Raw genomic sequence first — 25,816 nt, forward strand, 5'->3', positions numbered from 1 at the left:
TTGGCTTTTGAATGTAGTCTGGTGATAGATTTCAACACTAAGCATTAATTAATATCGCTGGAACACTTTGAGGGGATACTACTCAGAACCCAAGCAGGACATAAAAAGAAAAGGTCACTGGCAAAGCTATGTTATAGTCTTGTGCAAATACACACCTGTTAGTCCTTACTACAAGACAAGATTTCCCCTAGATTGTAACTTCTATAGAATAGCTCCCCTCAAAGACATTGAAGGGCTGCTTCTAGAAGAAAACCACAATAAAACAGAATGATTCTCAGAGAATCAGATCTTCAGACCAATCCCCTGAAGTTTAACTTCAGACAACCTGTCAGAGATGTCTCAAACTCCTATGTGGTTTCAGTAACTTCTATCTGGAGATGAAAATTCCCATTTTGAAACTGTTCCTAAGATTTCAAAACCTGGAGCGAAAACAAAATTTGAACATTCTTGTGAATGCATCAGAAGGAGAATGCATTACTAGTCTGAGACACAGGACAGCCGAATGCCCAACTCCAGCAAGTGCAGCTTTCCTACACTGAATTTGGCACTGCGTGGTCCTAAATCCACAGCTCCACCATGTAAAAGACTCTCTGAAGTATGACTTTGCTAAAATTTAACTTTGTGAGGAAACAGCGTATTTAAATACAATTCAATTCTATTTCAGTGTTCTGATCAGCTCTCTGCAGTTACACATTCTGGTATTTTCCTGCTAGCAATCTATATTCACGTCACATTCTGCTTAAAGTGCAGATCAAAACATTTCCTCAGCCATGGACAGGGGTTTGTTCAACCTTTCCCCTAAAGCTAACTTTTTTAAATGGAAGACTTAAGTTATACTAAGCTATTATTGGATATATGAGAATGCTGGCAGCTGAAAGCCTAAATTCCAAAATAAGACAACAGATCAGTCATTTTTGTCATGGTTTCTTTATACTTCCTTGAAATTATAGCTCTGTGAAGGTAGCAGGCTTAACAGTTTAATAAGCCACTGCCTTGCCTGCCTCTCACCTAAATGCCATGACACAGAAGCAAAGGCTATCTCACATTTCTTTTTGTTACACTTTCATGGGTGTGAAGTAAACAATTCTATCAATTAGTGAAGCACTTTTCCCCCCATAGTAAGGGGTTAGTATTACACTGAAATTCAGAAGCGGAAAAGAAGGGACACATTCAGTGAACAGGGTGGAACAAAAAATACTAGTGCATAGAGACAAAGTTTAAATATCTGTTGCTATTTGTGTGCAGGTGTTTATAGTTAACACATAACAAAATCAGATAAGCAGACCTACATGAAAATTTAAATTCCACAACATAGACTTAGTTCTCAGACACTTAGACTTTGAGTGAACATGAAGATTCTGTAAATTCTAAATTACACAATTAGACTGTGTTTTTCCATTTTCAGTTGTGGCCAAACTGTGGTTATCTGTTATAATGTACATCAGAAGAACCAGCCAATTTTGACACTTGAGTCCTTTCATTTGAATCACTTCTTTATGAATGTTTAGCATTTACACCTGATGATGCAATACATCTTTCAAAAGATGGCAAATTTCTATTTTAAGTTAAACTAAGGGCTAAAATGTTACAGCAATATCTAGACTGAAGACAGATTCTAATCTCTGCTTACAGATTAAAACAGCCTACAGTCCTAGATGGCACATGTAAATATATAGCCAGCCGTGTGCCCAGGTGGCTGAGGCCAATAGCCTCCTGGCTTGTATCAGGAACAGGGTGGCCAGCAGGCCCAGGGCAGTGACTGTCCCCCTGTGCTTGGCACTGGTGAGGCTTCACCTCAAACACTGGGTTCAGGTTTGGGTCCCTCACTTCAGGAGGGACGTAGAGGGGCTGAAGTGTGTCCAGAGAGAAGCAACAAAGTTGGTAAAGGGTCTGGAGCACAAGTCTTATGAGAAGTGGCTGAGGGAACTGGGGGTGTTCAGTCTGGAGAAAAGGAGGCCCAGGGGGGACATAATCACTCTCTATAGCTACCTGCAAGGAGGCTGTAGGCAGGTGGGTGTTGGTCTCTTCTCCCAAGTAACAGGAGAAGAGGAAATGCCTTCAAGTTGCACGAGGAGAGGCTTAGATTTGATGTTAGGAAAACTTCCTTCACTGAAAGGGTTGTCCGGCTTTGGAACAGGCTGCCCAGGGAAGCGGCTAAGTCACTGTCCCTGGAGGTATTTAAAAGACCTATAGATGTGGCGCTTAGGGACACGGTTTATTGGTGGACTTGGTAGTGCTAGGTTAACGGTGGGACTTGCCAGTCTCAAACACCTTTTCCAACTTAAAAGATTCTATCCCCTTGGCACTTTCTTCTAATCTTTTATATTTATCTTACCTTTAATGCACCATGTTTTTCATTTGCTCCAACAATCAAAATTTCTGCCATATCCTCAGCATGCTCAGACCGCGCGTGGACAAACAAGGCTCTGCCAGCTTCTGATACATTCTTTAGTGCAACTAAAGACCCGTCACGTTCCACCTTAAAGTCTGGGTTAGAAACTTCGAAGTTCAATTTGTTATTCCCCTTGCAGTCATCAAATTCCACTAGGGGAGGGAAAGAAAAAAAAAGAAAAAACACAATTATAAGTATATACTTCGGAACATAGACTTCAAACATCTTTATGTTATTGGCTTGTCTACAGATCTCAGGAAGAAATGTCTCCCAATCTAAGGGGAAAACATTTCAAAGAAGCTTTATATTTGTGTTACTATAATTCATAGGCAAATGTTATGAATATGCGCTTTCAGAAGGATGAAGAGATTTTGACCATGCTAATTGGGGAGGAAGGAGGTAAACAAAACACTCTGGACATGAACATTTTGTGATCACTCAAATCAAATGCACAGAATGCACACCTAGTTCTACAAATCGGGCAGTAGAGTCCTTATTAACTTCTTCATCATAACCCAGGATCTCTAAAGGCTCTTCTGCTGGCAAAACGGTTTCAGATATACAGTAAATCCTTATGCTTGGAAGCGGTTGTTTACAGAATATTCAACCTCAGTCTACTGCAAAAGTGTTACTTAACAGAAAAACCAAACTATAACATTTCTTACGAACTACCAGGATTGTGATATATTGCATGAGCTGTACTGTTTGTATAGCTAAGGATTGAGAACTTTTAATTACAACCACAGCTGCCAACAATACTGTTTCACTTTACGTGAAAGATGTAAAATATTTAGGAATGCTGACATAAAGAGGAAAATGTCTCTCAAGTACAAAGTTTTGAGACTTTGCCTCAAGTTTTTCTTCTCCAGCTGCAGTAGATTTCACTTTGCACAAAATATTTGAGAAAATATTAGTGATGTAACTACCAGCTAATATGATTAAGAGGCCTTCACCACAAACTTGTAATTGCTAAGTAAATTTTTCAGGTTTTGACATCTCAGAACAATATATTTGCATGAGAATGGCTTTCTTTTTTTTAGACAATACGTTCTATACTCCCCATCTACTCCTTGAGTTACAGTCAGTGTAGACTTTTGACTTACCTGTATGTTATCACTATTTTGTTTTTACACTTCATTTCTATTGAATCTTTAAAAACTGCATTACACATTCAGAAAGGAATACAGACAGGGATACAAACTACAGAAGATCAAAGACAATGGGGTTTTACTGCAAATAAAGCACTCTGAATAATTGTTTAAATTAATTGTATAGACTTCCTGTATTGGATCGTTGTTTTTAAAGGAAAAAAAATAATCCCAGATTCTCTCACCGTCTGGCCAATACCTAAGCTTTTCCTGACTATTTAATCTCTATAACTGGTCTTGAAGCACAGACAGAATCTCATAGCAGATGGCCACATTTCACCAAAATTCCATCAGATTTTGCAACTACTTCCAGACTTGAAGAAAGGGCTACCAGAGGACCTCATGGAGATCCTTCCTCCCTGGACATTCACTGGGACTGAATCACAAAAACCACAACAGGGAAAAAGAACTGTTGCTGGTTCCAGAACTTCAATACAACCTCATTTTATGATGAATATTGATGAGACATGTTAAATTAAGAATTGGCCAAAAGCAAAAACCTCAAATGCTCAAACTTCAGAATAAGAAACAGAACACAAGACATGGGACACTATTTGCCAAATTGACAGTGGTCGCTTGACCTTGGGGTGCACCCAGCCACCCACCCAGCCGCTCTCTCACTCCCCCACCTCATCAAGACCAGGGGAGAAAACACGATGAAAAATATCGTGGGTCAAGATAAAGACAGGGAGATCGCTTGCCAATTACCGTCACATGCCAAACAGAATTGACTTGGAGAAAATTAATTAATCACCAATTAAAATAGATTCGGAGGGTGAGAAAAAGACAAAATTAAACCCAAGCCTTCCCTCCCCGTGCTTTTGCCCAGGCCCAGCTTCACTCCTTCATGCCCAGCTCCTCTGCCTCCCCTCCGGGAGCGGGGGCCTGGGGAAGGGGGGTCACAGCCGGTACCTAATGGCTCCTCTGCGGCTCCTCCTCCTCACACTTCTCCCCCGCGCGAGTCCCCTCCACAGGCTGCAGCTCCCCTCGGGACATACCCACCTGCTCCTGCGCGGGGTCCTCCCGGAGCCGCGGGGATCCCGCTCCGGCGCATGGAGCCCTTCCTCCCGCTCCCCCTCCGCCCCGGGTTCACGCTGCTCGCTCCCGCTCACACCTTTCCCCTCACGCCTCACGCCCAGGCAGCGCTTTGCCCCGTCCTCACCAGCAGCGCTAATGAGCTCAGGCGCGCCCTCTGGTGAGGCAGCTGCAGAACCAGCTGGAACCGCCTAGAACCTGCTGGAACCTGCTGGAACTGGCGCTGTCCAGCTCGCGGCTGCCCCGCCTCTCCTCACAGAGCCCTGAGCCCCACCCAGCCCGCACACTGACAAAGCCATTAGGAACCTGAAGTGGGATTTTAAAAGAACAAAGTTGTGATTCTGTGAATTTGTGCAGGAGTTTCCTCTGAGAGGAGTCCGAGCTCTATATTAGCCAGTCTCTTGCACAAAAACTAACCCAGCACCTGACGGATCTGCTTCTGCAGAACTTTTAGGCTTGCTTACACATTTTTAACTAAAAGCTGCTCCCATTTCCTCTGCTTTACTTGAGGGCAAGAAAACTATCCTTGGAGTCACAGTGGGATAACAAACCAGACTTTCATCAGCTCATTTGCCATTTCATTGAATTTTGCTGAAAGCAAGAGGGATTATAAATAAAAAAGAAACAAAAAGCTCTCTCCCTTCAGATACTCCGATCCCTCCAGACAAACCTATCTCAGTCTGTCATGCCGCAGACCCCTGCTTGCAAAGTCTTACCCTACAGTGGAAGCAGGGGGAAAAAACACAGAATTTGGGAGCAGTAGCAGGTTAGAACAATTTCACAGTGCTCAGACTGTGCTGCCCGTGCTGCTCTCCATGACCAGGAACCCTTGCAGAAAGGGTCTTGTGCTCACAGTGGGGTTTTGACAGAAGGCTGTCAGTCAGCAAGACCTTCCTGGTGTAAAACCACCCACTGCAATTTACGTTGGTGACATGACAGGCATTTTAAGAGATTCACTGCAATCTCCTAAAGCTATCAACCCACAAAAAAAAAGAAAAACGTTCTCCTGTCACCACAAATGTGGGAAGTTGAAACTGTCTATTCTAATCAGCGTATAGATTATAGCCTTGATGAATTATGAATTATGAGTAGATTAACTTATTCTTTTGCTCCCATGGAAAAAAAACAACCAACCACCCAAAAAAACCCCAAAAAACAAAAAGCCTCCACCCAAACAACAATGAAACAAAAAAGCCTCCACCCAAACAACAATGAAACAAGGTCCTAAGAAGGTACCTTGTTATAGTGAATAAATATGTGCTTCTCATACTCAAAAACTTTTGGTGATCTGCAGTCTTACAACTGGAAAATTTGGCATCACTCTCTGAGAAATTAATTATGTCAGGAGTAAAAAGTAAAAAAATATATTTAAAGTCTAAAAAACCTATGATAAAGTAGTTACTCAAATATAAACGTCATAGTTCAGAACTACAGCATCACCCAGCAAAACACTACGGGTCACATTCAAGAATACGCCACACTGTGTCATGCTTCAAAAAGAGGGGAGAAGCTAGCTGGGAGTGTACTTCTGCCACCTTGCTCCTCGGCATTCACAAAGCTTGAGGTTCCTGCATTGCTGCCATCTGCACGCATTGCAGAAATTCAAAGACTGCATGCAGATTCAACACATGGAACCAGGAGAAATATTTGGATCTATATTCTATGCTTCCTTGGAGTTATGAATTTGACACTTCTAGACCTTTTATGTTTTTCTCATTTATTGACCTTGCTTTATGAAACCCTGCAACTTTTTCCAATAAAGGCAGAAGGAGAGTTGTTTAAAAGTGGGAAACTGTTTTCTTACCATATCTCATCCAAAAGCACTGATGCTTTCAATTCCCAATTCTACCACAGAAACAAGAGTATTTGACAAGGTTAATAGCAAGGAGAGGGAAAGAAAATGGGAAGGCGCTGAGAAGTACTGATATGTAGGAGAGAATTAGAAGTGAGTGGAAGTAGGTGAAGTGATCATAAGGATAGAGGACATTGAAGATTATTTGGACCAAGGGCCAACAGAGATGGAACTGAAGCCAGTTGTTAAAGAGAGTGGAGGGGAACTGTAGCCTTAGATAAAATCCGTACCCTGAAGTCAGGGGCAAATATACGTTATTAGAATGACGTCGTCTCCTGGACTGGGATGACCAGGGAACATTGCATGAGATTGCACTGCATTCCCAGTCATTGTCATGATGTCACCCACTGGGACCATTTGCTTCCTTAAATTCAGATGGCTCCTGTCAAATGATACCAAAAAAATTACAATACTTGAGCTGCTTGCACCAGGCTCCAGTAGCAGCTACATAGCCTAAGGACCTGGCCCTGGCACTGACCAAACTTTCCCACACTGCCAGGCACTCAGGAGAGACCTGAAGAGTTTCAGCTTACTCAGGTTTCCCACCTGTGGCACTACACCTCTTAAACCAACCTACACATTTCCTATGCTCTAAAAAAGCATAGCCTATTAAATATAGGACAAATAGAATTTTTATTTCTTATGCTCAAGTGAGGAAAACTTGTTTTGTACACAAAGCCTGTGTACAAATCTCAGTGTAAAAGAGTGATTAATTACTCCTCATGTCCTCCAAGTACTAACTAGTATAACAAGAAGCTAGAGAGGGCTTTGTGGGTATCAGTTGTGGGAAGGTTCAGACAGATATTGAAGAAATCTTTCCAGCTGACCATTAAAAGAGGGTGCTGAGGACATGCTGAATACCTACGATTGCAGGATTTTAACACTAGGTTAATGGAATGCCAACTTAATCCAAAGCTCACTCAAGACTGGTCTCAGTACCTGATCCTGCTTTAAATCAAGAGGATGGACTAGGTGGCACCTTTAAGTCTTTTCTACACATAAAGGTTCTAGATTCAATTAATGTCCCTGTCCTTTCAGGTCTATATTAGGCCTATATATGTGGGGTTCATTCAAGAAAAGAAAAACTACAAAAATGCAGTTAATTAATCACTGTGCTTTACTACACAGCTTATTCATCTAGCTGAGCCCTGGACACTGAACTCTCTTCCGAGGACTGAAGGAAATTTGAGCATGGGACTGAGAAGTTCTGAGTACAGGATGAACAAGCACATGCAGGAAAACAGAAAACAGCTCAGACAGTTCCACTGAGAAGCTAAATGATCAAAAGTACCAGGTTTCAAGAAGGTATGGATGTCTTTTTTTTTTCAGAAATAAAACATTCCATTACAAAGAGTTCTTCCAAGATTTTTTTTCAGATTAGTGTTTAAACAATCCCCAAGGCACCAACAAATCAAAAATAGTTACCAAAATGCATGTCACTTGGATGGATAGTGCATGCTCTAAGGAGCCTGCCAAGATTCATGGAGAAAAGAGACCAAACCATCTGGCAGTCTGCCTGAAATGAAAAGGTGGTCTCCCCATACACAACACTTTGCTGCTTGGCAACCGTGATGACGTATGATCCTTATGATGTATGATGATGTTTATAATGTTTATGCATTTGTCAGACAGATTAGGTGTGAGGAAAGCCGTGAGGTGAATAAATAATATTATTCATACGACCCAGCTGCGTTATAACAGACTGGATAAATAGCAGCCCGGTGAGAGTGGCCACACACACTAAAAGCTCCCATATCCTACCGCACACTCACCTTGTGTTATAGCCTAAGGAGTCTAACTACTTACAAGCTTACAAAGCTCTTCAGAGCAAAGACCACTTGTTCCCTCCGTGTTGGTACGGCACTTGCAACAAAATGATTCATGTTTGGTGTTCAAGGTGCTAGAGCAGTGCAAAAAATTAATAACAGCAACTGTTCAGCTGTAGCCCTAAACTAAAATTTTGTAATGCTACACCAGACGTGACCAGTGATAGTATCTCGTTGTCATGAACTCAATAGGTAATTAAAACAATGATCTAATATTTATTTACATGAAGGTGGAGTTCCTCATTTACGGATGCATATGTGACTCTCTTGATGTTCCTAGTCATGCTCCAGCTGCCAAATGAACATCTTTATTGTGCTTAATATGCCACATGGTATGAGACAGGCTCCAAAACTCCACACAAGCAAAATGAAAACACTGCCAAGCATCTCTCAGTGAAAAAAAACAACGTGCGTGTCACTCATCACCCTCTGTTCATTTCTCAGCCTCCTATATTAGACTTTTACTCCTTTCTGTAAGAAAGCTCATTCACATATGAATTGTGCATAATATTTTTGTGCATCAAGCAATATTCATTATTAGTAATATCTGCATGCATGTCAAGGCTTTAATCGCTGACTTTGGGCTTGTTATTATCAAGGGACCTGTTGTAAAAAGGAGTTTTGTGCAAAATCCCAAGTCCATTACTGTAATGATGGGAAACTGAAGTTGTAATCGGAAATACTACTACCCTTTATAATCTCAGCAATAAATCTCAAGTTCCTGGGATTCATAATTTTAGTGCATCCCATTCTCACTGTTACAATATACATATGTGAGGGTTCGACACAACTGTGAGGTTTATGATCATGAGCCACAGATGTTTTAAAGAGTATCATTTTAAAACATTGGAAGGTTAGCAGTTAGATTTCTTGTAAACTATATGAAAGGAAAACAAGCTGAAACAGATTTCTTAAATTCAAAAGCATATATTAGACTGATATAGCCCTCTATCAGAGTAATTTTTTTCCCCAATTTTAATGCTCAGAAGTTTAATTTGTTTTGAACAAGAATACAGAATACATAATCTTCTATCTGACAAAATCTCTACAGATGATTCTGATTAAATATGCATATTTGTCTATAAGCACACAAAAACTTACTCTGTATGTCTCTATGTAGGAGTATTCTTATTTTCATGTTAGCTAATAACTAGCAACCAAATGGTTCCTCAGTGAAGAAATTTCACATTGAAAATACACACCAAACACATACTTAATTACTCTATTGATGAAGTTTAGGAACCTTTTTATAAACAACTTAGCTTTGTTCAAATGAGGGAATTACACCATCATGTGAATATTATCCTGTGTATTTTTTCTCATCCTTTTTAACAAATAACTTTAGATCATATTGAAACCACAAGTTGGAAGCTGTACCTGTCAGAGGTCTAGAGATGCAAGAAAAGTACTTTATAGCTGCACAAAGGCAACAACTCTCCAGCCCAGCAGGGTTCCCTCAGTTCTGCTAAAAAGTCATCCATGCTCAATGATACTAGTAAAATAGAGAAGTCAAAGAGAAACTGACAAAGCTGAGCTTCATTAACTACAAAGAGAGAAAAGTGATGGCTGAAGCAAATGGAAATGCTTCTGAGTGCTATTGTTCTATATAAAAATTCATAAAGTACCATGACCTAGCAAAGCTCTTGTTATCAATGAACATTGATGCTGGCTGCAGGCAGCTAACTAAGGAGATGGTAACAGGCCACCATGTGACAGCATTCGTCACACTGTCAAATGCCTGACTCTGGTACAGGGTGTCATATAGCAGCCCAACACAAACTAATAGCAACGCAGTATTATGAGTCTTCAAGAGATTAATTATTATGTCCATGTGAAGTAGAAGAAATTTATCTGGAACCAACATATATGGACAACCTAAATCCATCCAAGAACAAAAGAGGAAACTATTATAATGGCTAATGGCAAAGGAAGCTGAGAAACAAAAGAAATCCTGCCTTTCAAGCCAACAATATTGTCAATTAGGAGAAACAGCTTCTCTCCCTTCCTTTGAGATGCCTTCAACATCATCTCTGGAACATGGGTTCTGGCAGGGAGCCCACAGCATGTTTATTTCTGCTGATTTTCTGCAAAAATACCTGAAGAGCAGAAGGAAAAAACAGAAAGAGAACAATGCTGCCCCGTGACACTTTTGGAGCAGCCTAAAGTCCAGACAAGACATTGTCAACAGTTAAGTCAGAAAGGATGATCCTTAAGATAAAGGGGTTATCGTTATTTCATACCTAAAAGTGCTTTAGAAATAATAGATTTGTGGCTTAGAAAAGCTGCAAGCATAACTATAAACCACTTTGCACAAAAAAAAAAAATCTTATTGAACATTTAAAGAAAATTTTTAAAGTGAATGTTAAGAAATCCCTTTTGAAGGTTTTTTTAAACATTTTAATGTTAAATTCTAGCCCTGTAGCAGAATTGCTACAGAATGATTTTTTTTGTTGTTTTTTAAAATCCAGGAAGCAATAGTACATTATTATCTCCCACTACATGTTTATGATTCTCTTGTACCTGTATAATGTCTTTTTGTGGCCCTGAAGTAAATTATAATGATGACTTATTTAGCATCCAGGTAGTAAAAAACGGAGGAAACATGAGTAATGGTACCATGTTCATCAAAATATAACAAGAATTACTTAATACAAATACACATCTATACTTAATTACTTTGGAAGAACAAGTACTAAACAATAGACTTTATACTTGCATGCACGTATAATGTCTACAAAAAACAAACTGATTACCTAAACGGGAAAACATCTCTGTGCAATTTCTGTGTGGTGACCAGATTTGTGCATAGCCCTGTTAAAATGCAAAAATTAGGCCAACAGTTCATCCAGTGGGCACTAAAGCATACGTACCTGCCCTTCAGAGAATACCCTTCCACAATATAAATGGTACTTATTAATAGTCAGGGTTTTTTTCTGTGCTGTTAAAATGCATAGCAAAAATATATCACAGAGAGCAGATAAGCTTTCATAGATCAAGAAAGATGAGGGTTTGCCCAGCTGCAGCCCGTAACAGCTGTGACATTTTCACTGGAAGAATCATATTGGTCCCTCTCCTGCATTACCTGGCTACCACCAACAGTCCTAGCAGAGCTGGGAAAACTGTTTACAATTTGAAATTCTGTAGCACAGCTCACCCAAGCCGTAAGCAATACTAGAGTGAAGGTTCCCTCTGCCTTTGTGTAATGGGTACAATGCGTGGTTCCAGAACAAGCAACTCGCTCCACACTGAAGACCCACATTAGCAATGCTCTGCTCTCTCTCCTTGCTCTCCGCTATGCCCAACACTGGACTCTGGCATCTTTTCACATCTACCAAGCTCTGCCTCCTTTCTCCCAGCACATCGCAACACCACTTGCCTAGATACGAGTGTCACATCAGGTACCCTAAGCTAGAGCTGAACAACCCAGCCCTAAAACCAGAAGCCTCACAACTTGTATCAGCCCAGCACTGAAGCAAAATATATTAGCTCTGCAGTGCTAGGGTTGCTGTTTGGGATTCCAGTGAGTATTTTCAGGGAACATTATGTGAGCAAAATGGCTCCATCAGCACCAAACTCAAGGATTCCTAGCTTTGTCAGCAAATTTGTCGCTGCTTCTTGCCTTTTTCCACCATGCCCCCCTCTTTTCTTTCTCCTAGAAAGGAAGATCTTTCCAGGAAGGTGATCTCTTGATGGCATCTCATGCTCTTCAGCAAATTTATTCTACCAACAGGGCTCCATCAGCAGTTTCTGGCTGCTTGAAATTACAGGAAAATACAAACACAACAGTCAAAACTGAAGGTGTTCCCTCCTCCCCCCAGCAGACTTCACCGACTCACATTACATGATACCTTCACACATCATTTTGCTGTCTGTTGTCTCACTTAGGGCAAAAATCTAATCAAGTGGAAGGAGTTGTAATGAGTTGTTCTCTGCTGGAAGTTATCTTGACTTATTCATTACAATGTAGACACATTATTGACTGATCTCCTGGGTCAGTGGCTGCATTATAAGGCACAGTAATACTATAGCTTCCACTCTAAGCCCTACAGATAAATTACTATTTCACAAAAATATGATGTCAGTCACTGTATCCGAAGAAAAATATAAAAATCAAAACCTAGATGTTATATCAGTCATTGATCTTCTGAGCATAACATATAGTTCAGTTTAAATGGGGCTATTGTCTCTTTGTAAATGCAGAGGACACTTAAACTGATACTACATTTGTGAAGCTACAGTCTCAAAGGAACTGTCACATCTATGGAGGAACATGACATTTCACTATTAACACCGCATTGATTTTGAACAGTCCAAATGACCCCAAACCCAGAAGCAATATGTAGAAAAGACTTTTTAACTTTGTTAGTTTCAGTGAAAGAGTTTCCCATTGCAATGCAAATGATCAATATTATTCCATTTTAGCAGATTTACATAACATTTTGCTAAACCCCCAGCAGAACACAAGATGAAATTAACTTTAGATTCTTAACAAAATCTTCACTGGCTGAGCCTGAGACACAAGCAGACAGAATGAAAGGCATTCAAATGTATTGAATATGTTGCGGCTCTGCACATTGCTGTGAGAAGTTTGTCGATGTGAAATTAATTGTATACTATAGTGGAGAAAGATGGGACAGAAGTCTCTGTTTGTACAGGAATTTCCAGTGGGATATAATGGATAATTTCCTTTGAACGCTGGCTGAACAAGCGTGAAGTGGCAGTATACTACTGACCATGAATTTTCTTGGCTTCTGCACAAAGACACATTTGATCTTTGAGCAGTCACCCTAATTGCTGCCGAAATCAAATTTCTTGATATATGTAATTTATTGAAAACTAATCAGTTGAGGTTGTATAAAGGGGAAGAAACAGTGTCCCAGGAGATTTAACGATGTAAACAAATTTCTGCCAGCAGGTGTCAAAAAGCAACAACAAGCAATCACTCACAAGGAAATAACTACTGTGCAACCGGCACAGAAAGTACCTTATTTACACCAGTATGTCTTTAAAATGCTTCCAAAGCCACAAATTTATTTAGTAAGGGTTTTCAGTTAACTAGACAATTAGCCACAGGTCATGGGGATATTTTCCCTCAAGTTCACAATTAAAACTGTTTGTCTTCAAGGTCGGCTTGTTATAATTACAGTGATCTGTCATTTCTTAATGTGATCTGTCATAACTTCTTGGGGTTTTTATTTTCTTTTATTTTTTTAATGGGACAAGCTTCTGTCAATGCTCAGCTAAGATGATTTTTCTATGAGTCTTAAGTTAATTTAATTGAAATTATAATATACTATTAGATTAACAGAAGATTCACTGAATTATGCACACATTTAGGTTTGCCTGAAATTTTGGCTATTAGTATGAAAACTTATTAAATGACAGAAATGAAATATTGGGCCTCACTGGAGGAGTGGATGCTTAGCCTGCTCTTTCAGTGAGAAGCACAAATAAGTCTGTGATTTGAGGATGGAAGAAGAAATTATTATTATAAAAAATATTTTGTCCTATACCATGGCAGTCACTTGCACCCTTATACACTTGTTTTTTTCCAGAGATGGGAGAAAGAATATTGCCTAATACATCTCTCTTGTTGTACCAGTATGTTGAGACAAGAAGTCAAAGTGCAAGAGCTTTACATTAATAAGTTATCAATTCAAATTTCTTTTTACCCATTACCAACAAATACTGCGACAGAGGCAATAATGCCTCCATCTTCTCAATCTTGGATCTTGGTGTCACCATCTGTGTGAAATTACAACTAATCTGTAAGTCAACAGTAAGTTTCCTAGATTGCTTCCTAACCTTAAGACTCTGATAAGAAGCAAACTATCAGTCACTACATGCTAGGAAATGTAAAAAAAAAACCCAAAAAAACCCCAACCAAACGACCAAATATACATACACACATGGACATCTACATACAGCTGCCCGGACTCATAATCATATAAAAGTCTTTCCTGATATACAATAAAGTTTTCTTTAAAGCCATCCACAGGAATAAAGCTTTCAGCTTGTGCTATGTGCAACTAATTTCCAAATAACACTCAGTGGCAGGAGTTTGCTTCAGAAATAGAGAATGACGCATCATTTACAATACATAAAAGGAAATGAGAGCGAGTAATAAATCCACTGTGTAATATTTTCCTTTCAAAATGGATACTGTAGGTTGCTGGCCTATTTTCCCAGCTGCTGAATGAGTAATATCATGCCTGAAGATCCGCTCAAACCATTTATTCAGTGGATTGTTCAACTTTCCCAGTGAAAAACTGAAACAAAGTTCCTCCTGTTTCCAGGTGAAAACTTTTGCCTTCTCATCTTCCCCATCAATGAACCTGACAGAGAAATAACAATTTCTCTTAATGCTTTTTACCAAGTTCTCTCAAGCGAGTTCCCTCAATCTTTTTGTAAGTCACCAGTAGAAAGTTAATTTTTCTACACATATCCAACAAATGCACAAACAATAGATCTACACTCCTTTTCAGTCCTCAGTCTAAAAATCAGGTTATTAAAATATAGCCCTGGGACACACTTCATGAATAGCTTTTCAGAATGCCTTCATAAAATCTAAATTGTGTTTAAATTTGCAATATTAGTTAGTAGTTAAGCTTTTGTTTTACTCAAGTATCAAGCCAACTCCAAGACACAGATCATTCTATAAACCATGGGACAACCAACTGCTTAATTGCAGTCTGCTAATGTACAAAACTTCTGAGATTAATGAGGAAAGCCACCTCCTAAAACTGCTGGATTTTAAACTTGCTAAACTTATCATCATCTCTTTCAAACAATATCAGTGCTTGACTAACAGTTACAGAACCAAATAACCTTGGTTCAAATTTTGACTCTCACACTAAGATCAGACAAGTAGCACTGCTGAGAACAATGTAATTAAAATTGCACCATGTAATCTTGCTCTGCACAGTCATTCCCAGAACAGTTTCTATTCACATCAAACACAGGCTTTTATACTTTAAAGAAAGACAGGCTTTGGCATCTTCCACAAAAGAATTGACCTAAGGGAAACTATATTCTGTCAGTCAGGATCACTTATAAGCAACCTGAAATTTGTTTATATAGATAAACCAAGGAAAGAATGTCAGACTACTGAAGTTTCTGCTTCATTTTAATAACTAAAAAATAATATGGGGGGGGGGGGGGGCGCGTGGCGGGGAACAAACAACAGGTAAGACTACAGCCCTGTAGTGATTATCCGATGAGCCAGGAGACACTACTATTCACATTTGCTACTTAAATGGGTGGCGTTGCTACACATGTTCACATTTTAAAAAGTAGCACTGTATATGAAGCAAATGACAACAAAAGGCCATGTCAATTACTTAACACAGTCTACATCTCAAATGTACACTACGGTTGGTAGCTCCGTTTAGCTGCTTGCTGGTTTCCAAAGGTGAATAACCACTTTCATTTAGCACTGCACATTTAGCACTTTTGACGTGACCAGCTTAGTTTGCATCAATGCAACTATAAGCTAAGGTTGAGATCAACGCAGTGTTTAACTCAAAGGTTTTTTTGTCAGCTCCAGGAATATGGATCAGGCCAATAACTCACAGTTTCTGCAGAAAGCTGTGAACAACAAGTAGTTTTCCTTACATCAAACCTCAAGGTCGACAAAAGGGTGCAACGAAAAGCTATCCGAGCCAACATCCCAGATATGAACACCCACAACAGGGACCGTTTGTAGAAAAAAAGCATTACACAAAAAATGAAAACAGAACATCTCCTGTGTGGAGATTAATGACACCAGAATACCCCTAGTGAATAATGTTCTTTCAAGTGATATAGTTTTTATATTATTTCTTGTAAGCATCATATGTAATTTCATATGCTGATCATCCTGGAGACAAGGTGCTGGCCTACCACCCAGTAATTACAACACTGACTTGGTAATCAATGTGTAATTAAAATTGTATTACCGTGTACTCTCAGATTTAATAAATTACAGTTCTCTCTAAAACGACATGAATTCCATGTACAATCATAGTTGCCAACACAAGAAAATTGCCAGTCACTCAGTGGCGGACCTACCCCCAATCAATTTATTTTAAAAAAATCTAATATTTACTTTCATTTTTCCAAGTCAAAAAGACGAAAAAACCCAAGATTTCTCATCCTCCCTTCTCTCTTTCTTTAGACTTGGTATAGGTACCATTAACTGCAAATGTTGTGCTGACTGCCCTGAGGATTAGCAATATAGATTTCCTAGACTGTCACCTGACTTTGCAGTATCGAAATGCAGAAGTCTTAGCATATCTGTTTGAATAACTGTCTCTTTTCTTTCACATTAGAATAACCACAATGATTGCAATGCTTATGAAGTTTAAAGAGGTAAGATAATAATCAGTCAATCTTTACTTTGCTTCTGGTTATAAACCCATTAAAAAAGAACAACACTAAATCTGTGCATTTTTCCAGCTCATGTCCCCTTCTAAAGCATTAGTCTCTTGTGACAAATAAAGCACTATCCTTCTGTACACTGATATCCCTCATTTGTGTTGCACTTTGCTAATGGCTACAAACATGACAAACTGAGAATTCATTCTGGCAAATGTGATTTGCCAAAAGTTTTCAAGTGAGACAATGTTATATATTTATACACATGGCTGCTTAGCAACTTTGTAGTAGTTCTGCTGAGGAATTGAGGAGTAAATAAAGAGTTATGCTATATCAGAGTGTGTGTATAAGACATATATAGATCTAGGAGCAGAAAGGTTATCAGAATTCATCACCTAGCAACAAATATAGTATTATCAGCTTCCCTGTCTAGCAAGCATCTAGGAAAAAACACATTATAAACTCCACTGACTAGTGAGTTAACTTGGTAGTTTGAAGTTTAAATGAACTCTTCAGCTAATTAAACTTAGCTCTATGCTTCTGTGGGCTGTATGTTTGCATTTTAGCACATGCTTTATTCTGCAGTAAACAGTTGCCATTCACTCACCAACAGATGGGTCACATTCAAAAGCTGACAGATTCTGAGGAAATGAGAATACAAAAATGCCATACATTTTCTTACAGATACCAAGAAAATGAGAACAGTTACACAATGCATGTAAACACAACATACAGAAACAATTCTGCAAACATGCTGAGAGCCCTGCAGACTCTGAGAATATGATCAAACTGTAGCGTCAACATGGTTTCCACAATGCAACTTTGGTGATGATTCCAGTAGGAAAGATTGGGTTTACAACTCCACACTTGTCTTAAACATTTCAAAGTGATGGATGTGTAATGATTCACTAGAATCATTTAACAATAGACTAGAACTTGCATCAATGAATATTAACGAAAAATAAAATCAGTTTTCAGGTACCAAAGGCTTTGTGTATTCAGCCTGCTAGACAACTTTCATTCCCTGCCTCTCCGTCTCTCACTCTTCAATGTTTTGCATAAATACTCTGTTATTATGAACTCTGCTGTCTCAAAACGGATGACACATATTATTGCATTGGCAATGTCTGCTATTGTATTTCAATGTAGAGTGATATAGATGCAGTGTTACCATCATGCTTTAAAGTTGCTTATGTGGCATTATTTTAGGAAAGCAAATTCTTCATCATCACCTCCAAGACCTTTGTTTTTGCAGACCTCTTTATGAGAATTTCCTTGCAAGGCTGAAGACAAAAAAACTAGATTTCATTACAACCCTGACAGATGTCCATTAATATTTTGAAGTTCTGCCAGAGACAAGTCTAGAAAGAGTACATTCTTAACCATGTAAGGTTTCACAGAAGGCTAAATTACAGAGCTGGGATCCTAAACTGGCATAAACACCACAGCCCTACTAACAATTTCCTACACTTAGAACAGTTACCTTAGATGTTTCCCAATCCCAACATATGAGAACATTTCCTTGCAGAAGGAATGAGAGCCCAGCAGCCCTGGCTTAGTGAAATGCAGTTACCTGGCCAATCACGACAAGAAGTCAAGAAAAAATATAGACTCTTTACATTCACCCACATCTTTGCCTGTCTTCGCAGACCAAGCCTTTATACCATTTGTATAGTCAGTCTCTAGGCTACTTGCATGGCTCCCATCTTGAGAGCACATGACTGAGCAAGCACCAAGGATTAATGTGCTCAGTTCTTCAAGGAATTGTTTCTCTTACAGTGACTTAACAGCTTACGTGCCTGCCTTCCATCAGCTCTTCTGCTGACGCTATCTTTCTGCAGAAGGCTCCTATAGAGTAAATGACAATCAATTATACTGTTCAACTTCGTTACTTTTCCAGAGCTGTTTCCCAATTCTATATTCCTCCTTCAGCCTCACAAACTACCAGAGGAGTAAAAAATATTTTACTATTGCATTCACTTGCTGTTCCAGGGGACTGCTTTTCTTTCTCTTTTGCTTTTAAAGTATCTGAATACCTTCATTTTATAGCTGTGGAAAATAAACCAACTTTTACCCTAGCTTAATATATTGGGAGTTCCAGGTTCTGTAACTGTAAATCGCTCATTTGAGGTCACACCAGCCAGTTCCAGAGCCGGTACAGGAACTCCAGCTGGCTCTCTCCACTGCAGGGTCCTGCCAACTGGCCATAGGTCTGTAGGGCACTACTCGTATATAATAGTCTCAATCAGAACACCACATAAAGTTGCACACACCCCAGAAGAAAAGCAGGCGCTTTGATGCAATCATCAACACTTGCTTGGGAAGAAATCTGGAACCGAAAGGATAGTTGATGGGCACTTGTAAAATAGCCTCAGAAAGTTAACTACCACCTGAAAGCACCATTTGACAATAATGTTACAAAGACTGTCACTCTCAGAAATGGCAAAGGTGTTCATAAGCATGTTAAATCTATTTCATTGTCTCCTTGTACAGAAGCCATCAGTTTTTTATTTGCACTGAAATGGGTTTTGGCTACTAGTATTGAAAATTCATTTGTTCAAAATGCGTACTATGACCTACAGAAATCAAGTACAGCCACAAAAACTGCCTGAGAAAGTCCATCTCAAGGGCAAGCACATATAGGAAGTGCTGAAAATCTTAGGGATGTTCAAATCGATATTTAGGATTAAATAAAGATATTTAAAACTCAGTAGTACCAACATGAGCATCCAAATGTTGAATATGGACAATAACTAGTCACCAATATTTGGAAACTTGACCTAGTGCATTTAACCATTATTAGGAATGGAATAAAATGCACAAAGAAGCTTCAAATACTGTCAACTCCATTCCCATCCCCAGCTAGGCATTATTTATACAACCTGGACCAACTTTTTAACGGGCAGGCACCAGTTCCTCTCCAGTTTGTGCAAATGATACAACATGGAATAACATCAGTAAGAAAAGTCAAGAAATGGCAATTAGATTCCATAATGTGATACAACATTATGGTTAAGAGACAAATGAAAAAGGAATTCATATATTCAAAAGCAAAGTGCTACTGGTTATTTCAGTGAATTCTTTAATTCCTAGGCCATAGGACACATAGAGATTTCATTAACATTGAGAGTGTTTGATTCCGTGTGACAGAAAAACTGCATCTAAAATGAGTGTTCATATTGCTGAGCTCCCAGAGAAAGATAATACTAGCCCTATACTTTTGGTAAACCAAAAGCAACCCTTTTTTTAACAATTCTGCCTCTGCCAGTTATTCCAAACATGATTTTTCACTCTAGAGCAAACAAAATATTATTCTTCTTCACTTAATATTAAATATTCTTCTTCTTCTCTTAATATTAAGAAGGTTTTTATTTTTAATTTAAGCAAGAGGGGAAAAAAGCATACAAAAAAGAAACCCCAGCTTTTCAAATTCAAATGAATTTCTGGATCAAAAAGCAGTTGCTTTTGCAGGTCCATAAGGTTCATTATGTGGTGTTAGCCAAATAAACTAATGAGTAATACTACCTAAGTTACATTAAACACAAAATTTCAGTATTTTTAAATAAACAATAAAATTAAATAGGTTTACAAAAAATACAAAAACATCAGTGCCCCATTAAAAAAACACCACCTTCCAACCAGTAAAACTGTCTAGTGTTCTTTATCTTGTTTGAAGTACTGTGTGAGGTAAACCAGATTTAAAAAAAATCTATTATTTTTTTACATAGACCCAATATCCTTTCTATGTAGAAACAAATACTGGTGCTGTGTAAATTAATTTCTTGCTTATTAAAATAATATCACATTCCCAAAGGCAAAGACGACAATTAGGGTTTTTTCTTTTCAGATGTTACTTCCTCCATAAATCTTAAAATTTTATACATAATTACAAACTGATGCAGTGTATAAATCATCATTATATATATAAGCTAATAATTCTTTTTAAAGGCTATGGATTTTGCAATTGCAGCTGCTGCATGGTAAACAAGGTCTTTTTACATGCTCCCCTCATAAAACAATCTATGTTACAGATTCGTATTGGTTTGTTGTTGTTTGTTTTTTTTCCCCCCCCGGCAGGTAAGTACATTTCTGCTATTCCTTTGAGACAGCATTTACCTGACAAACAGGAGTCTAAATCCGGCATTTTAAGAAATCCCAAAAAAGACACTTCTTGGCAAACATCAGAGCAGAGCAAATAATTCAGAATAATCATTTATTTATTGGATTTGCCATTTATTTTTCTATTCACCACAGACTGCTAAATTATTTTATGTAAATTATTCATGAATTTCTGCCAATGCTTCTTCCATTTAAATTACTACGAAAATGTAGTTGCAATTATTCAGATTTCAACATTGGCTCTGTCAGCTTTTTGGAGCACGGGTTCTGATCCATGATTGGTTGCAACTTGCCAAATTGGGATAGGTTGCAAGCATTACACTTGAGTACACAGTTCAAAATTTATTTTGTCAGTTCTATACTTGCAATTTGTGCTCTGAATATAATGTTTTCTGACATTTCCATACTGACAAAAGCTGTAGTGTAGACACAGCTATATCTTGCTTCAATGGACTTTTCAGTGGCATTATTTCAGTTATTTTCAGTGCCAAAGCCATTACCAAAATACAGAGGACAGGCAGAAGAGTTCTTTGACATTAACTGCCTCTGTGTTTTCTACTACTTATAAAGGTGCTGCCTGTGTCTGAGTCAATAGAGCTTTTGCTAACAATCCCAGCTGGCTGCTGCTCAGACTGCATACCCAGCACTTGAGGGAGTAACACAACAGATCACATCCCAAGGGTCCAAAAGAGGTAAGGGCATGGCAACTAACAGTCCCTCTCAACAGTCAGTTCAGACCTTGGCTCATCAGTTGATTCCCTCCACCCAGGAGAGAGTTTCTCTGCTCTATGGTGCTGTCAATCATTTTAGACAAAGCATCCTGGCATCCCATCAGGCCACCCCCAGCCAGAAGTTACTAGATATCTCCAGCACCTGGAGCTCATGCATGTGCACAGCAGAAAGTCCTCACTACTGCCCCTACAAATCTTCTCTGTCAAAAAAGAGGTGATGAAACTTAAGGGCGCAGAGACTGTTCACTACCAGATCAAAACCAGAGCTCTCCTAACGTAAGGCAAGTCCTAGGGGTTCTGGTTCCCATCTCACCTTTTGTTTCTGTGTTTTCTCCTAAGCATCTCACTGTACCTGCTTCAAACTCAAGTAGAGGTGTGAATATAAAAAGGTTTCCACCTCAATATTAGCAATACTGAAGATCATCACATTTTCATCTCTAAATCTACCTGTGAATCTACATTTGCACCTTTATTATTGAAATATTTATACCCAGTGCATGCCATGCACATGTTGACAGTCAAATGACCTGACTATCATGCAGTTAAACAGAGTTCAGAAGGAGGGACAGGCAGAAAACATTGCGAGTTGCAAAACGGTAATTCGCCAGTCTTCCCAACTTTCAACAGTTTACTTTTCCCATCACTTTTCAGAAGATATGCCTTGGAAAAGAAAGATTAGAATTGAATTTCCCAGAGTTAGCAGTAATGCATTTTACATTAGAGAACCTGATCTTGCTTCACAAGATTGAACAATGTTTGCAAGCTAGTAAAGCCACAACGCTTACTGTAATACATTCCTCTTTCCTCAAAACAGCAAGCTCCAGCCGTGATGGAGAAGGCACTCAATTGAAAAGACCCAAATAAGCAGGTATCACCATGTGAAATAAGGACAGGTTATGTACCATATTCAGACTGTGTATTTCAAGAGTGAAGTTTACATAAGAAATGTACCTTTATAATGGTACAGACAAAATACAGTCAAAGAAATAGTAATATAATCTAAAATTAAATCTAATGTAATCTAAAAAGCCAACCTAAAATTACATTAGCAATTGTAACTGGGATTCATAAACAAAGCGTTTTTTAAGAGGATGTATTTTGTATAAGTTTTTCTTTGAAGTCCCTGCGTAGCACATCAAAGAAGGGAATATATCATGCTTATCCTCTAGGGATGATTCTTAAGAAATCATCCTGCCACAGAACAGGGATCCATAAAAACTATATTGTGGACACGTTTTGTCACTCCTCTCAGCAGAAGAAATGCATGTAGGCAGGTTATATCTATTGCCTTCAATGAAGATTTGATCAAATTGCAGCTGTCTGGTAATTGCCTTTTGGTATGAAGAACAGCATACATGCTACCGAGCTGGGGAAATCGTCATCTTTCTTTAAAAACACAAACAGGAACATGGTATGCTGCTCAAAGAACTACCCAGTGAGACATCTTACTGGGTCCATTTGGAGTGGGTAGAGATTCTTAAATCACTGTGCCCTGATTTTTAGTGGAAAGCAGGCTTGAGCTGTGATGTATGAAGGCAAAACTGAGAAAAAGATGTGCATTTCATGCAACTTCTTTGAAAACAAAAAATAGAAGCGTTGTGTTGCTAAAAGAAGTATTTCAACAGTACTTGAATGATTGACCTGAATGCTTTTGCAGCTCAGATAGAGAAGTAAATCAGTTAAATTAAAAAAGAAAAAAAAAAAAAAAGAAAGAAATCTAGATGTTGCACTGCAAAATTTTGTGCAAGCCACTGATGCCGCAGCAAATTGATTTTCCCACAGGTTCTGCAGCTTTGCACTGCCTTTTGAAGTACAGAAGCTAGATATATTTTGCTATGTATATTTCTCTGAACTAGAGCCCATAACAGTTTTATATTTTACCGAACATTTTCCAGCTGATTAATGTTATATTTACCAAACTATAAATATAGAATGATGCTTCCTTGAAGAAGTAATTTAACTTTTCTCCTCTCTTTTTTAAAATTGTTTTTGCTGTGTGTTTTTAAATAAATGGTGTAAACATAAAATTAAAAATAGATCCCTGCATTACATATTATATATATTTTTTCTTTTTAACCATGAGCAGCATCAAAATAGCTGTAACCATCCCGTGTACAAACATGACTCTGATATTAACCATACAGCTGTTGAAGTTTAATACAGCCTTAACTAGTTATTCAGTAAAACAGAAAATTGTCTCAATCAGACAACTTTATAAGAGGTTTTTTAAGTAGCATCTGAAGTTTAGCAATTTCTCCATGTCCTTTCTAGGAAACCTCTTTGCTGTCGCAAACACAGACTTGGTTTTTTGTTCATTTGTTTGCTTCAGAGGGGAGATTCAGGACATACAGTCCTTTGGCTGGCTGTATCTGTTAACCTATTTCTGCTTTTACTTCCTCACATACAAAGGATACCAATTCTTGCCCGCTGTAAGTTCTTTAGTACCCACTGACAGAACTGTTCAATAGACTTCTCAGATCCCTCATGTCAAAGGGGGTTTTGCATAGGTCTCAGAAGGTTTTGATTAGGTTGTAATTAGAAAATATTCTGTTGAATTGGTAGGTAACTGTACCAACACACCAGTCTTCACAAAAATATTTTTTCCTTCTCACCTTTCTTGATTTGCACAATTATATACTGGTAGTGCCCAGAGGTGCTGGAGAAAATGGAGAGCTTCTCAGTGCCAGGTGCAAGACACACGAGAGCTGATGACATTTCTCCCTTGGCCACAATGTCGTATATATTCTTCAGTGCTTTGTGAAGCACAGGAAATGTGATTCTTCAAACTCAGACTACATCATCCGGTGTAAGGAAATGTCTTTGCTAATGATTTTACTGATTCAAACCAGGGCTTCTTTCCAAAACTCATTACATAACAACTAATTTCTCATATCTCATTTTGACATTTTGTACATAGCTCAGTACTTTTCCCCCTGTGCTAAGCATTCTGTATTGTGTAGTGTACAGATTATAAACAATGCTAAAATTAATTTGTATCTCATGCATTTGGTTTCACCCCCACTTAATCATTCTGCTGTGTGTTTGCTTAGATAAATGCTTGACAATGTTATTGACGCTTCAAAGAAAATAAGCCATTTTCTTTATGCACGTATATTAACACTGCTCACATTAAAAAAAAAAAGGCAGAGAGAGAGATAAGATCAAAAATAATCCTGTCTTAATCCAAATTCCATTTTTCCATTTCCCCAAATTTGCAAGCATTGCAGTGCAAATATTTCACTAAATTATACTACTCTGTCCTCCAAACAGCAAGGAGCCACGAACAACACACTGATTAGTCAGGCCCTGTTCTGAATGGCGCTGAAATGAGTTGTTTTTCTGACACCTCTCAAGTATCTCTCATTTGTGAGCACCATTCATTTTTGTCCCGGAATAAACTCCATTCTCAATACACTGATGACTCCTGACACTTATTGGAGAAAACAAATTATTTCCATCAGAAATAAAGAATCCAACAAGGTAACAGAAAAGAGTACCTTTTTTTCAATAAGTTAATTGGTTTTCCTGCATCAACATGTTTAGATCTTACCTTTGGACTTAACAGGGTAAAGGAAATAATCATGTTTCTATAAACCTTATAAGACAATGCTTCCTTACCTGCCTTACCTAAGACCCATAATATAACTGAAGAGAAATAAAATAAAATCCAATAACTTTATTTTCTTTTAATATTAAACTACAAAAAATTCACAGAAGCATGTTACATTTATTTTGGAAAATTAGAATAAAATCTTCTCTTTGCTTCAATTCATTTCAACAAGCCCTTTGGGTCCCTAGATATAGCTTTCATAAACTTATCCAACACTGATGTTATTCAGAATCTGCAAACAAAATGTTTTGTTATTAGAATGGTTAGGTGTTTTGTTGTGCTTACTGCAATGTTTGTATTTCAACATTTTTCCATTACTATTTCACACCTTTGATTTTTTATCCAGATCACAAAGAAATGACTTTTTTTTTTTTTTTTGTTTGGGGGCTTGTGGTTTGTTTGTTTGGGTTTTTTTTACAAAATGTGCAAATTTCTATTGGACAAAGATTTTTTTCAAGACCACGTTCAGTTTTTATGATGGCTTCTTAGAGCACTGCAAGGCTAGAACAGGGTGAAATATGAAGAACAAGCACCAGTGTGTGCAGAAAAAGTCACAAAACCAAATGTTACACAGCAAGGCAGTTTCCTAGCCTTTAAATCCAACATCTATAACAACACTGACAACTTTACAAAAGCTAACTTTATAATACAACTAAGGTTGACATCTTAGGTAAAGAAAAAAAATGGTTATTTTTGCTCATGCTGTTATATAGTCATAGATTCTTTTGGTAAAAGTAAGATCCCAGGA

The 25,816-nt window shown here is 38.3% G+C and overlaps 1 protein-coding gene across 2 annotated transcripts in view; it reads right to left on the reverse strand.

Moving 5' to 3' along the window:
• Nucleotides 1-25,816, reverse strand: part of CDH13 (cadherin 13) — a 509,494-nt gene that overhangs the window by 334,382 nt on the left and 149,296 nt on the right. For both annotated transcript variants that reach the window (XM_056360499.1, XM_056360498.1), the window contains exon 3: nt 2,336-2,544. In XM_056360499.1, the coding sequence (XP_056216474.1) occupies nt 2,336-2,544 (209 nt within the window). The remainder of the gene's footprint in view (nt 1-2,335; nt 2,545-25,816) is intronic.

The sequence above is a fragment of the Falco biarmicus genome, chromosome 15, assembly GCF_023638135.1.
Source record: "Falco biarmicus isolate bFalBia1 chromosome 15, bFalBia1.pri, whole genome shotgun sequence".
NCBI classification, from domain to species: domain Eukaryota; kingdom Metazoa; phylum Chordata; class Aves; order Falconiformes; family Falconidae; genus Falco; species Falco biarmicus.